The 15364-nt window shown below is 41.0% G+C and overlaps 1 protein-coding gene across 1 annotated transcript in view; it reads right to left on the reverse strand.

Moving 5' to 3' along the window:
* Positions 1 to 15364, reverse strand: part of LOC124552629 (protein draper-like) — a 237919-nt gene that overhangs the window by 45136 nt on the left and 177419 nt on the right. The window contains exon 13 of the mRNA XM_047126954.1: positions 15149 to 15355. Coding sequence (XP_046982910.1) covers positions 15149 to 15355 — 207 coding nt within the window. The remainder of the gene's footprint in view (positions 1 to 15148; positions 15356 to 15364) is intronic.

A 15364-nucleotide genomic window follows, 5' to 3' on the forward strand; every position in this document is an offset into this window, starting at 1 on the left:
CTGTAACTTTTGTAACATTTTTAGTGATTCATCTATGTTATGTATTTTGTGGCTGGTGTCATGTGTACAGCAAAGATTGATAGGCAATTTTCACATATTACTGTATGTTCCTTAAATTGTGTGCCAAATTTCCTTCCCATCTGTCCAATACAAAATTTTGAGCATTCTATTCTGTGGATAAAAGCCAATTCTGAGGAGGATATCTGCAGGTGTATCTGTAATAACAACACTGTGCAACAATGAAAATATAAATCGAATGAAAATAGCCAGTTCCTATCAATTCTAATGTGGTGACCGTGACTATCACAAAGACAATTCAAAATTAGCTCTAGTTGTCATTTTACACTGTTTTATTATGGTGAGATAATATAAAAATCTGTATATAATTAAGTTTGAAATCAAATATTATGATGGTTTGTCAGAGTCATAATAACTAGTAACAATTGATTATATTGTTGTCCCTGGCCTTACTTATGTGCAATATTTTGAATATAAACATTTTGATATCAATTTCAGTGATCTTTTTGTCTCCCTCCTCTTCGGCTTCAGTGGCTTTATTAATGCTTGTAATAATTTTTGCACATTTGTTTCTAGATTAACTAACAGTTGTTCAAGTTGGCTGCTACTGAAGTGAACAAAAATTCCACGTTTGTGTTAACAGTGCTGACACATTTTGCTATGTGTGTGGAGAAGTGACAATTGCTTCACAAAAACAGCAAATAACCCCATTGATTAAAAAAGCTTACAGTTGTTATTTTGGGTGCAAAATAGATGATCAGGATAAACCATGGGCTCCACATGTGATCTGCAGTCTGATTAAAATTACTTGCTAGTTGATATGTCATGCATTGGAGCTAGTTTCCTCACAGTACTCAGCATCAAGCTGAAACTGTTCACTGTTGCCAAAGTGCCACAACAATTTGTGAATTCACTTACAATTCATTGTTCAGCTTTCTTTCCATGTCAGATACTTCCATACAAGACATGATTCAGCAACACATATGCAGTTTTCATAATCACAGAGATTGGTTTACATCAGATGAGGTTTACACAATGTTGTGTGAAGCTTAATTTTTGAAGCTGCAGTTCATTGTTGTGATTGTGAGCACAGTTTTAAGTATAATTATTTAACAGAGAGTAATGGTAAATCTTATGAAGAGTGTTTGATTATTATTTTTATTCATTTAATTGGTTTAAGTGTAACTTTATTTATCTTATTTTGCTGCATCATTTTCATCATGGTATTGACTTTTTTATTCGCTTGTATTCTTCTTACTATCATTCTCTTTTCATTTGGAATCAGTCTTTGTTGCCTATAATCTGAAACCAATTGCCAACTATGACTGTTCTCAGTCAGCAACACAGCAGAATGTGTAGCCATTGTAACGATAGTTTCAGGTAACCAATAACAGTGAGAAATTACAGTTTACTTTTAGTGCTAAAAACTGATTTTCTTCTGTCTTGAAGTTGCTCATAAAGATTATTTTTAATTGGTATGAACAAAGCAATCATGATTTTAGTTCTGCTGCAGATTGTTAACCACCATTTTCTCAGATACACTGCACATCACAAGGTTGTTATTAGCTTAGGATACAGGTTTAAATCCGGGGCTATAACATGTGTCAACTGCCACACTTTTAGTTATTGATCACTTAAAATCAGCTGTTGACAGAGAATCTCACATTTCTGACATACCTCATGGTGACCACTTGCATCATTGCCCTGTGTTACACACTAACAAAATTTTCAAGTGACCCACTGCATTTGTGTGTCACCTGTGTGGTGACTCAATGAACAGCATCACTGCCCAGAGACCAGAATCGTATCGCTAACCTCAGCAGCACTGAGTGACGTGAACTCTCTGGTGGTTGCAGTCAGTGTTTAGCTTATTAAGAGATTAGACTCTTTTTGTAACCTGTGTGTTAATCTACATCTACATTTATACTCCGCAAGCCACCCAACGGTGTGTGGTGGAGGGCACTTTACGTGCCACTGTCATTACCTCCCTTTCCTGTTCCAGTCACATATGGTTTGCAGGAAGAACGACTGCCGGAAAGACTCCGTGCATGCTCGAATCTCTCTAATTTCACATTCGTGATCTCCTCAGGAGTTATAAGTAGGGGGAAGCAATGTATTCGAAAACTCATCCAGAAATGCACCCTCTTGAAACCTGGACAGCAAACTACACCGCGATGCACAGCGCCTCTCTTGCAGAGTCTGCCACCTGAGTGTGCTAAACATCTCCGTAACGCTATCACGGTTACCAAATAACCCTGTGACGAAATGCAGGCTGACAATCTGCAGCAACTACTAATGGTATGAAACATGGCACAACTATTGCAGGGTTAAAAGTGAAACATAACTACATTCTAGCTTCCTTCAGCTGGGAAAATATGGGTTATCAACTTTATTCCCATTTCTTCAATATAAGAACTAACCACTTGAGGATCAAATACCATCACACTGATGACAACTATTGAGTCAGCCTCAAGAGACAAATTAGCATGTAAACTTAACTATGCAGAAAAGATTTGCCCAAAATAAATGGTCAACTTATATATGCAGAAATGATTCATTATCTTTCATAACAAATTGAAAAAAATGTGGCTGATTATTTTGGAATAGGACCATTGGTATCAAAGTTATGGTGGGCATGTGAGCTGAAATACATGATCCTTCTGTTTCTAACACAATAAAACAATATAAAGAATCATGATATAAAAACTGCTTACTTGAGCATGAATGGAAGGCTGTGTGGGACATAAGGACAGTTGGTTGGGGTCAGACAGTGTGGAAGTAGAGTGTGGGGGGAGGGGATGAGAGTGATAGGTCAAGTTCAAGGGGATAGAAATTAGAGGGAAATATAGGGAAAGCAACTGGGAGATGGAAGTGTGGAATTGGGAAGTGAGGGTGCTGATAGTATGTAATTGGTAATGCTCACAACCTCCACAGAAAACATAAATACTAGTAACACTGTCTTTTTAAAAAAGGGGGGAGGGGACAATTTTTTTTTTTTTTTTTTTTTTTTTTGAGAGCAAAGTTTTGATCTTATAACAGTTTCGAAGGTCAATTTCAGTTTTTCTCTGTCAGGAATAGTTTAACCCCATAATGTCCATTTTTAGCTGATATAGTACTATATCAATGTGATGTTATTTTCTGATTGTAAGATAAGTAAGATCAAGTATTTTCAGTTAAGTATCCTAACTTTACCCTATTAGGAAATCCCTGGAAGGTAATGTCTGAGGTTGTATTCATGAAAGCAGTCACTTTCTAACATGTTTTTTAAAGGAAGCTATACAGAAAAAGAGAAAATGATAAAAATGTTGCAACAAAAAATTATGTCCCATTTTTTTCTATCATGTGGAATGTCTTTCTTGTCTTGAATGATATTACAGAAATAGTTGGCCAACATACTAGGTATCCACTTCCCTTCATACTGTTTTTCCATGGAATCTTTATTCAGATTAGCCAGATACATCACTGCAGCTCACTGGGAAGAAGTAAGAGTGAGAGATCAGGAAATGTGCTTTCAAAGACATGTTGCAGCCAAGAGCTTGATAAACAATGATCATTTGATTCACTACTTCTTTGTAATTTGCAGCTCTTTTTCTTCCAAGGAAATTTTCAGATACTTTCTTGAAACCTTGCCATGCTTGCACTTCTGTATCATTCAGGAATGTTTCAGAATTCTGATCTACCTGAAGTTCCCTGGTCTGAGGGCTCACAAATACATCTTTTACTTTGACTGCTGAAAGACAACAAAATTTTTCAACAAGAAATGCAGACTCTCTCCCAGTTTGATCCACCACCTTTACAAATTGTTTAATTAAACTGAGTCTGATGTGCAGACCCTCTGCCAGTTTGATCCACCACATTTACAAATTGTTTAATTAAACCGAGTTTGATGCGAAGAGATGCAATGATATCTTCACAAGCTACCAGACTCTGATGCTGAATATCCCCCCCCCCCCCCTTCACCACCACCACCACCACCACCACCACCACCACCACCACTTTACATTTGGTTCAGGCGGTTTTTGTAATACATTGCCAGAAAAAAAACTAGTATACCTGGAAAGACAATGTCATTTTTTATCTGATGACAGTGTATGCCACCTGGGGGCTAGTATATCTACTGATAATAGTTTTAACATTGCATACTAACACATAGCATAGTGGCGTAGCTACCAAAATGCCATCAGTGTCTATCCTTTAATATGGAATAACAAATTTCATAAGTGAATATATATATTGTGAGGCTACAGTGAAGATTTCTAGCTCTTTAAATAAGTGTCTGCAGGATGATCTTGGATGAGCTCCAGCAATTATTCTGATTACATGCTTTTGTGCAATGAACAGTCTTTTAGTCTTTTACTCGATGATGAGTTACCCCAAAATATGATGCCACACGAAAGCATAGAATGAAAATAGGTGTGGTAAGCTAATTTACTCAGATGTATATCGCCAAAATTTGAAATGACCCTAATAGCATAAGTAGCTGAACTCAAACGTTTCAGCAGATCATCAGTGTGTTTTTTCCAGTTCAACCCCTCATCAATGCATACACCTAGAAATTTTGAATATTTTACCTTAGCTACCGATTTCTGATCGAAGTCTATATTTATTAATGGCGTCATTCCATTTACTGTGTGGAACTGTATATACTGTGTTCTGTCAAAGTTTAATGAGAGCCCATTTGCAGAGAACCACTTAATGATTTTCTGAAAAACATCGTTTACAATTTCACCAGTTAATTCTTGTCTGTCGGGTGTGATAGCTATATTTGTATCATCGGCAAAAAGTACCAGCTTTGCATCTTCGTGAATATAGAATGGCAAGTCATTAATATATATTAAGAACAGCAGAGGACCCAAGACTGAACCTTGCAGCACCCCATTCTTGATTCTTCCCCAGTTTGAGAAATCACCAGTTTTTTGTATATTATGTGAACTGTTTATTTCAACTCTGTACACTTCCAGTTAGGTGTGATTTAAACCATTTGAGCACTGTACCATTCATACCACAGTACTTGAGCTTATCTAGAAGTATTCCATGATTTACACAATCAAAAGCCTTTGATAGATCTCAAAAAATCCCAACAGGTGACTTCCTGTTACTCAGAGCATTTAATATTTCATTAGTGAAAGTATATGTAGCATTTTCTGTCGAAAAACCCTTCTGGAAACCAAAGTTACATTTTGTTAAAACTTTATTTTTATTTTACAAAGGTGTGAAGCTACTCTACAATACATTACTTTTTCAAGAATTTTGGATAAGGCAGTCAGAAGAGAGATTGGGCGGTAGTTGTTGAAATCAGACGTATCCCCTTTTTTATGCAGTGGTTTAACAATGGCATACTTCAGTCTATCTGGGAAAATACCCTGCTTCAGAGAGCTATTACATATGTGGCTAAGATATGATGGGATGAGAACTAGAAACCTCTAAAAGGGTGTGCTAATTTTTTTTCCCGACACTGTATATACTGGGATTTTCTATCACAACTATTCCACTTGCACAGGAAACAAGCATATTTTGTTTAGAGCATTATTGTATTTCCAATAACAATGCAATTACTTTGAAATCAATACAAATCTTCCATTTCTGCTCATGTATGTAATTAATTTGAGAATATTTTCTGAAATTTTGTAAATTCCTTCAGCCAATCTGCAATGTGCAATCTGGACAGTGAGCATTTTATTTCCACTTTGTAGAAGGCACCCTTGAGACTTATTTTCAAGAAATCTATAAAGGGTCTCCACTCCTGTGGATTGTATTTGAAGTCTAGTGCTTTCATAAAGTCTACAGCATCATTGCAAAATGTTATTGCCCCATCAATTGTGAAGTTTGAAATACAAATTGTGTTATGTGTCTAAACTCAATGAGTTAGTACTCTGGTGAAGAGGATTGTATTCCTGTAACCTCATACTGAGCAATTCTGCCTTTTGTTTAAGTAGTTCAATGTCGCACACCAAATCATTTAGATCTGCCCGTATTGATAAGTGTGGTGTTGAACCGCTACATGAGTCCTCCTGCTACAGAGGCTCTTTTCTTCCATGAGATGATGTGATTTCTTCATTGCCATTCAATTCACTGCAACTATCATTTTCTTCATCTGTTTGCCTTGAAGGAAATGGAAGACTTTCAGAGTGTGGCATGGGCTTCGGGGTACAAGACAGGTCCAGATAGACAATGGGTTTCTTTGATTTCTTGTTTGTAAATCCCCACGTATTCATAAGACAAAACTAACAATCAGAGATATGGTTTTTTCATTCTCTCCATATGATAGGTACAGCAAAAAAACAGCATTTTTTCCTTTCCACTACTATATGCTACTTTCCACTAGTTAGTTAATTTACAAGAAAGTGTACAATGTGTAAGTGGCACCCACTCTATCTCCAGTGGCTATTTCTTGCAAATGTGAAGTCCCCATAGATGTAAAAAATTGTCAGGAGTATATCAACAGTGGTACCGACAAGTCATTTTTCTAGAAAAATCAAAAATATATCAGTATATTCTTTAACTGTTACTATATAAAGACATTCATGCTTACACCCTTCCTCTTTACTTGTTACTTTTTGTATTCCAAAAACATCAAAATTAACCATTTCAAATGCAGTAACTCATGAGACTTTCTAACAGTGGCTATGAAGTTAGGTTTTATGAACTCCATGTTTATGGTAGTTGTTGTGACTTGCCGATCATTCAAAGCACCGCCACGCAATTACGCACATCCTCTACGTGCGGCGCTGTCTACCAGCCATGCAGCAGCTGCGTCACCTAAGCGGTCAGCCGAGCAGCGGCCGCTAGACTGGAACTCAGTGCTCATTCGAATGCTAACGTGTACACATGTCTTGCTTGTCAACTTACTCTGTGACATATGTGTTGTGTCGTTCTGAAATATATGTGTTAAACTTGACATTATAACAATTGGAAGTCGAGGTGGTGGATTTTTCCTTTTCACTGTTGACCCACAGGGTTCCATGGCTACTGTCGAGCAACTATTGCAAAAGCTCCTTGAACAGCAAACGCTTCTAACAACGGCGATTCGCGATTTCGTCGCGGTGTCAAATGCGGGCTGTTTCTCGTCATTGGCTATACCTCCTTTTCCTCCTTACGACGAGACAGTGGAAGACTGGTCTGATTATGAAAAATGTCTTCGACAGCACTTCTTCGCATTTCATGTCACGGACGAACAACCATGTTAGTCGCTGTTCCACTCTTGGATTTCACCTCAAATGTATCGGTTGTTGTTGCAATTGGCTCCTTTGAAGGATCCTGCATCTTTGTCCTTTGCTGAAATATGCTCACTTCTGTCTGTCTATTTTCTAAAGCAAACGCATGTGGTAGGCTCTCATGTTGCCTTTTATCGTTGTCAAAAACAGCCACATCAATCCTATCGCGCTTGGGCTGCTGAACTTCACAGCCTTAGTCGAAAGTGTCAATTTGTTACTGATGTTCACAAAGAATCCTATGCCGATTCCATGGTACGGGATGCTATTATCCGGTCGGCGCCCGACAAAGAAGTTTGGCAACGTGCCCTCTAGACAAAGTTCTCTCCATTGCGCAGTCTTTTGAAATTTCTCGCGCCGCTGGGGCGCAAATAGAGGCGTGGGGTGATGTCGGGGAAATACAACCTCTGTGCACTGTTGACGATGCGTGTGGCGCATCCCCACTGGCGGACGTGACCGCAGTGCGCTCCCACACGCAGCCTCGGCCTAGCCGTAAACAGCCCGCTAAGAAACTGCAGCAAAACCCCCGGCAACTTCCTTCATGTCCGCGGTGTTTTACGAAACATTCACGCAAGGATTGTCCCCAACGTTGGGCTGTGTGTCACAATTGCAAAAGGAAAGGTCATGTGTCTTCCATTTGCAAATCCGACCGCATACATGATGTTCATGAACATGACGCTGATTCTGATTCTGTGTTGTCTGTCAATTGCACTTCTTCCCTTTCAGGGAAGTTATTCCTCACTGTCCAAATCCTTGGTCGAGATGTTCGCATGCAAGGGGATACTGGTTCTGCTGCCACTATAATTAATTCTCAGAAGTATCTTCAGTTGGGTTCTCCACTCCTGTCACCTGTCAGTTGGCAATTATGGATGTACAATAAACAGAACATTTCTCTCTTGGGACAGTTTAATGCTGAGGTATCTTACAAATCCGTCATTCGCACTGTTCCCATATTTGCGGTCGACCAGAGCAACGCAGAAAATCTTTTTGGTTTCGATGCCTTTCGCGTTTTTGGGTTCTCCATAGATGACTCTGTCAATATTGTCTCTGATGCTATTCCTTATGCTCAACTGGATTCCTTGTCGACGACATTTTCGTCCCTTTTTTCTCCTGGGTTAGGCCGTGCAAACAACTTTGAAGCTCATATCACGCTCAAACCCACTGCTCGGCCAAAGTTTTTTTGGGCTCGGCCCATTCCTGTGGCCCTTCATGATCGGGTAAAACGGGAGTTGGATCATCTCACTACTTCAGAGGTCTTGCTTCCTGTCACTTCCAGAGAGTGGTCCTCTCCTGTCGTCATCGTTGCTAAGCCAAATGGTGATATTCGTCTCTGTGGCGATTTCAAAGCCACTGTAAATGCTTAATGCCTCATCGGCACTTACCCTATGCCCCGTCCTGAAGAACTGTTCACTAAACTTGCTGGAGGCCAGTATTTTTCTAAAATTGACCTGTCAGAAGCTTATCATCAACTTCCTCTCGACACTGCTTCCCGGCAGTTTCTGGTCCTTAACACGCCTTTCGGCCTCTATCAATACCAATGCTTGCCATTTGGGGTTGCTAGCGCCCCTGCTCTCTTTCAGCGATTCTTGGAACAATTATTGCTCCCTGTCCCTGGGTGTATCAATTACATGGATGACATTGTTGTCACTGGCTCCACCACTGAAGAACATCTTCAAAATCTCTGCACACTTTTTCATGTCTTACAGACTGCCGGTCTTAAGCGTAATCTTCAGAAATCACAATTTTTTCAGGCATCTATCACGTACTTGGGGTTTCAACTCTCTCGGGATGGTATTCGTCCGCTTCAGCAAACTGTCGCTATGATCGATGCCCTTCCTCACCCTACATCTGTTAAGGAACTGCAGGCCTTCTTGGGGAAAATAGCATACTATCACAAGTTTTTACCGTCTGCGGCTTTGGTGGCTCAGCTGTTGCATCACCTGTTGCATAAAAACGTGCCTTTTCACTGGTCCGCGTCATGCGAAGCGGCTTTCCAGAAATTGAAGACTATGCTGAAACAGGCCCGTGCCTGGCTACTTATCGGCCTGGCCAACATCTTGTTCTTGCCACAGACGCCTCTCAATACGGGGTTGGTGCAGTCCTTGCGCACCTTTTTTCTGACGGTTCGGAACAACCCATTGCTTATGCATCCAAAACGCTCACAGATGCCCAACAAAAGTATTCTCAAATTGAGAAAGAAGCTTTGGCCATTATTTATGCTCTTCATAAGTTTAGTGTTTTTCTCTATGGCTCAAAATTTCATCTTGTTACGGATCACAAACCACTTGTTTCCTTGTTTCATCCATCAACGTCACTTCCCGACAAGGCTGCACACCGCCTCCAGCGTTGGGCTCTTTACTTGTCTCGTTTCAATTACAAGATTCATTTCCGGCCAATGGCTCAACATGCAAATGCTGATGCTTGTCTCGCCTTCCCATGGGTCCTGATCAGGCATTCGATACGGACGAACTTTTGTGTTTCCACCTGGATGTTGCCGAGCAGCGGGTTGTGGACGGATTCCCCATCACTGGGGACAGGCTGGCGGCTGCTACAGGTTCTGACCCTACCCTCTCCCGGGTTTTACACTGTATTCAGAAGGGTTGGCCAGATCGCCCATCCGCTAAGACTTCTGATCCATTGCAGAACTACTACGCGTTGCGCTACCGCCTCATGGCTAGGGATGGTGTTATCCTCCTCTCCACTGACAATGCTTCACCACGTGTTGTGGTACCTGCGTCTTTGTGTGCTTCGGTCTTGCGCCTCCTTCACCAAGGGCACTGGGGTGTCTCTCGCACAAAATCTCTGGCGCGCCATCATGTGTACTGGCCTGGCATCAACTCTGAAATAGCACACATGGTCGCTGCCTGTGGTCCTTGTGCGTCACAGGCCGCTGCCCCGAAGTCATCTTTGTCACCGTGGCCTTCACCTGAGAAGCCCTTGGAGCGCATTCATGCTGACTTTGTGGGACCCTTTTTAGGTACTTATTTGCTCCTCGTAATTGACGCCTACTCTAACTTTCCTTTCATTGTCCGTTGCACGTCACCTACCACTGCGGCAACCACCAGTGTTCTCGCCCGCATTTTTTCTTTTGAAGGCCTCCCCTCTACTCTTGTTACTGATAATGGTATGCAATTTGCCTCTTCCGAATTTGCGGATTTTTGTGCTCGTCACGGCGTTATGCATGTCACGGCCCCGCCGTTCCATCCACAATCCAACGGTGAGGCTGAACAACTGGTCCGCACATTTAAGGCTCAGATGCGGAAACTTCTGACTTCTTCTGCTGCTGCTGATGCGCTTCTCCAGTTTCTGGCGTCTTACCGTTTCACCCCCATGGGCGACCACAGCCCGGCTGAGCTCTTACATGGCCGACAGCCCCGCACGCTACTTCATCTTCTGCGGCCTTCCACCTCACGGCCGCGGGTGCCTTCACTTGGCCGGTTCACCGCCGACGACCTCATCTGGGTATGGGGATATGGCAGGCGGCCAAAATGGAGCCCGGGCCACATCTTAACACACCGTGGCAGACGCCTGTATGAAATCCAGACGGACACGGGTGTTGCAGTGCGTCATTCGGACCAGCTTCGGCCTTGTGTGCCAGCAACGCCTGTTCCGAATGCCGCTACACCACCTTTGGCTCTACCTGATGCTCAGGATCTTGGCATCTCTCAATACTCACAACGCAGCCCTCTCACCGTCATCACGATGCCAGCACAAGAACGGACGCCACCAGGAGACGTGCCCATGCAGGAACCGGATAACCATCCTCTGTCAGAGCAAATCTACTCGCCTCCTCCTCCAACGGACACCGACACATCGCCCATGTCTCCTGTCATATCAACTGGACTTGCCGCAACAGGGAGATTGGTGCATGGGGCCCCAGCAGATTCGACCCCAACGTCTCCTGTCATCTCAACCCGTTATCATCGGGGACACTTCCGTCCGTACGGGAAGCCTCCTCCTCGAGACTTTACGGCGAGTCAAACAATGCCTATGGATGTTAGCCATCTCCAGGACACCTCCATCAAGACCAGTGCAACAATTTCAAAGGAGAGAAAAGTGTTGTGACTTGCCGATCATTCAAAGCACCACCGCGCAATTACGCGCGTCCTCTACGTGCGGCGCTGTCTGCCAGCCATACAGCAGCTGCGCCACCTAAGCAGCGACCACTAGACTGGGACTCAGTGCTCATTCAAATGCTAACGTGTACAGTTGTCTTACTTGTCACCTTACTCTGTGACTTATATGTGTTGTGTCGTTCTGAAATATATGTGTTAACTTGACGTTATAACAGTAGTATGACATTCACAATTGAGACTGGAGTACTGACACCTGAAGCACTATAACAGATGCCATAAATATAGAGGTTAACATTTCAAAATATTATTTACTATTTTTTCTCTATTAACTCCAAATTACAGTTTTCTTATTGTTTTAATGTTAAGATTACTGAAGAACTATCTCTCATAGTGAAATTCTGATTTCAGAGTTTAATTTCTCATCAAAAATTCATAGAGATTTATGCACTAATAAATAGAACATTAGTGGAGCAGTGTACTAAACACAATACTGATGCAATGTAAGTTCATAAACAGCAAGAAGTTGCCAAGAGTAAATATGCTACCAAGTTTCTTTTTACCTCAACCTCAACTCACAATGAAGGAAAAGCAGCAGTTTGAAGATTATGTAAACAAGAGGCAAGAAGATCATAAGTAAACTGTAGCCAAATTTTATAAGAAAGTATAAATCAAACAATGGAAAAAGTGGACAGAGACGCTGATCGTGCATGTGCAAGTTGTGCTTGTGTGAATGTATTTTGGCTGAAAGCTCAAATGCATAGCAGTCTCTTTATTGCATCTGTCTACAACTCAACATCTCCTCATATGGTGAGTAGAATCTATACTTTCCACGTTATTGCTGCAAGAAATTTTTTTTTATCTATAAGTAGTAATATGGAGATACATACCATATATCCATAATAAGTACAGAAGTTGCTTTATAAATAAAATTGAAATGCACCTGGGAAAATCACAAGACAGAAAAACCGATGACAATTGATCATAACAGCTGCTGCTGAAGATGTCCATGCAAAAAACAAAAGTAACATATTTACCTCTTTTGTCGAGTGGCCTTGTTTGGACAGTCCAATGTGCTGTGCCAAACTCCCTGTACTCACTGCTTGATATACTTTTGGCAGGCAGTTGGCAGAGTCTTGGTGTGCTTGTTATATTCTAAATGTGAGTTCAGACAATGGGTCAACAATTTTGATCAAGTTTTGCAAGGATTTTCTATACTGAAAATAAAGAAATACAGGTTTTGCCCTTTTTCTAAATACTCCCTAGTTTTGGAGGGAAAAAAACTGTGTCAAAGTTGATTATGGAAAAATCATACTTTCAGTGCTCTACAACTATACAGTGTATAATATGGGGTCCAAAATTAGTAATGCTAAAGTTACTATTGTTTTTATGTTTTCATGCTGTTGCTAACACATCATTCAACAAATCTAGACTGGACTCGCATTCGGGACGACGACAGTTCAATCCCACGTCCAGCCATCCTGATTTAGGTTTTCCGCGACTTCCCTAAATTACTCCAGGCAAATGCTAGGATGGTTCCTTTGAAAGGACACAGCCGACTTCCTTCCCTGTCCTTCCCTAATCCGATGAGACCGATGACCTTGCTGTCTGGTCTCCTTCCGCAAACAACCCAACCCAACCCAACACATCTAGTAGAATGAGGTCAGTGGTTAAGGGATTAGAATACCAAACTGCTGGCCCATGTTCAGTTATTGGTTGTGGCTTTTTTTATTCAATATTTTTTCCCTGTGTATCTGGTAATATTATGATAGTGGGGGTATCTTTCTTTGCCTTTATTTTTTAAGGAAAACATCAGGAGGTGTGATTAATGACCAAACAAGTATATATAATTTATTGACAGTTTTTTCATTGAGATACATGATGCACTATGATAGGATTTTCACAGATGATACTCAACTGACCTGCACCATGAAAGCAATACCACTAAAATGTACCTCTCTTTGTCAACCATGTGATGTTTACTTTTTCCATTAGGTAGAGAATTACCTCGGTATAATTAAATTGGACAGAGCAGGGCAAGAAATGGTTTTCTCATTTTAAAGAGGGTTGTTTTAACATTAATGACTCTCCCATTCAGGAAGACCTTCAGGGTTTGATGATCATTTAAATGCATTAAGCTACAGTGATTGATGTCAGTGTATGCAGGAACTGGCAAATGTGGTAAACTATGATAATTTGACCATCATGTGACATCTGCATGTAGTGAAGAAGAAGCCTCAAAAATTAGGTGTATGGATACCATGTGCTCCAAGCCAAAATCACAAAAATCAGCAGGTGGTCACATGGGCATCCCTGCTTGCTCGTCATCTCAATTGGCTCGTGAACAACACTGACCTTGCTTTCCTGTATCATTACTGGTGACATGTCTTTACAACAACATAAGGGAAAGAAAGGAATGGCTGAGCCCAAACAAAGCAGCAACTCCCTGTACACATTTACAAAAGATATTGTTATGCATTTGGTGGAACAGTGATGGTGTGGTGTACTATGAATTGCTTGTAGCCATCACTGCTGACATTTACTGTCCACAAGTGAGACGTCTTGTAGATGCAATCAGAGAACACTGATTAGGAAGACCATGTGGAGTGATGCTATTCCACAATAAAGCCTACCAACATTCTGCTAGACTGACAGAAAACGCTGTACAACAGAAATTGGGTTGGGAAGCTATTCCATACCCACCTTATTCATGTGATCTTGCACCCACAGATTTCCAGTTTCTCCACTCTCAATTGAACAACCTTGAAAGTACTTCCTTTCGAGATGAAAATAAGCTCCAAACCTGGCTTGATGAGTTGTACATCTGAAAACTATGTGATCTCTACAATCACGGAAACAAAAAGTTACCTCATTTTTGTCAGAAGGTTGTAAATAGTGAAGCAGAATACATTATACAAGATTAAGGTCTCTGTTTGTGTCTCTCTTGTGTTTATTAAACTTGTGGAGAAACACTACACATTTATGTGCCAACCCAATACTTATTTCATTATTAATCATACACCCTGAAGTCTTATTTCAAAGAAATAAAAATAAAAGTATCCCAATTATTAGAATGTTATCAGACACACAGAAAAAAATACTGAATGAAAAAAAAAAAAAAAAAAAAAAAGCCATGACCAGTAGGTTGGTAGTGTAATGCCTTGGCTGCTCAATAGCGGATGTTGCTCATCTGGATGTAAAAAATGATGGGTATCCAAGCTACAGCATGAAAATACAAAAATGTTAATAACCCGAACATTATTAACTTTGGTCTCCTTATTGTATTAATAAAAATGTTGGTTTTTAGATGATCTTTCGATGGATAGCATTGAAAATATGTTTTTCCATCATCAACTTTTATCTTAATTTTTTCAAAACCTAATGAATGTCTTGCGAAAAGGTGAAACACCTATCTCTTTTTCTTATTTTTTAATATAGAATGTCATTGAAAAACTTGATCAAAATTGGTGATCCACATGTCTGGAGCCCCCCTAAAGTTTTCCAAGTCACGATGCATGCTCAATTTTGTGAGAATGTTTGACAATGGCTGTTGGCAGTGTATTTGGCTTGCATATAATTTACAAAGTACAAGCTACTCTAGTCTTTGGCCTAATTTTTGGTTTGTTCAGCTGTGGGTCAACTGATGATGTTCACTGAATAAAACCGGTTGCGACATAAAAAATGTATCTTAATACAGCTGTGACAGTTCTTATTAAGAATAACAGTAGTCAGAGCTTCACACATAACAAGTTGCAATCACTCACATCACTCTCTGTAAGCAACCTTTGTTGTCATCAAAAATAGTAAAACAACAGGAGAGCAACAGACAGCTGGCACTGAACCCACCTAATATGGGCTCAGGGCACTTCTGCCTGCATCCCAGGCCGTAGAAGCCGGGATCACAGTGCTGCGTGCAGTTGGGGCCATCCCAGCCAGCTGCACACACACACTCCCCAGTCTGCGGGTCACAAGAGCTGTTGTTGTGGCAGAGACATGTTTCCGAGCAGTTCTCCCCATAGCTGCCATCCTCGCACTGGGTCTCGCAGCTCACACCTGTTATGG

The sequence above is a fragment of the Schistocerca americana genome, chromosome 10, assembly GCF_021461395.2.
Source record: "Schistocerca americana isolate TAMUIC-IGC-003095 chromosome 10, iqSchAmer2.1, whole genome shotgun sequence".
NCBI lineage: Eukaryota > Metazoa > Arthropoda > Insecta > Orthoptera > Acrididae > Schistocerca > Schistocerca americana.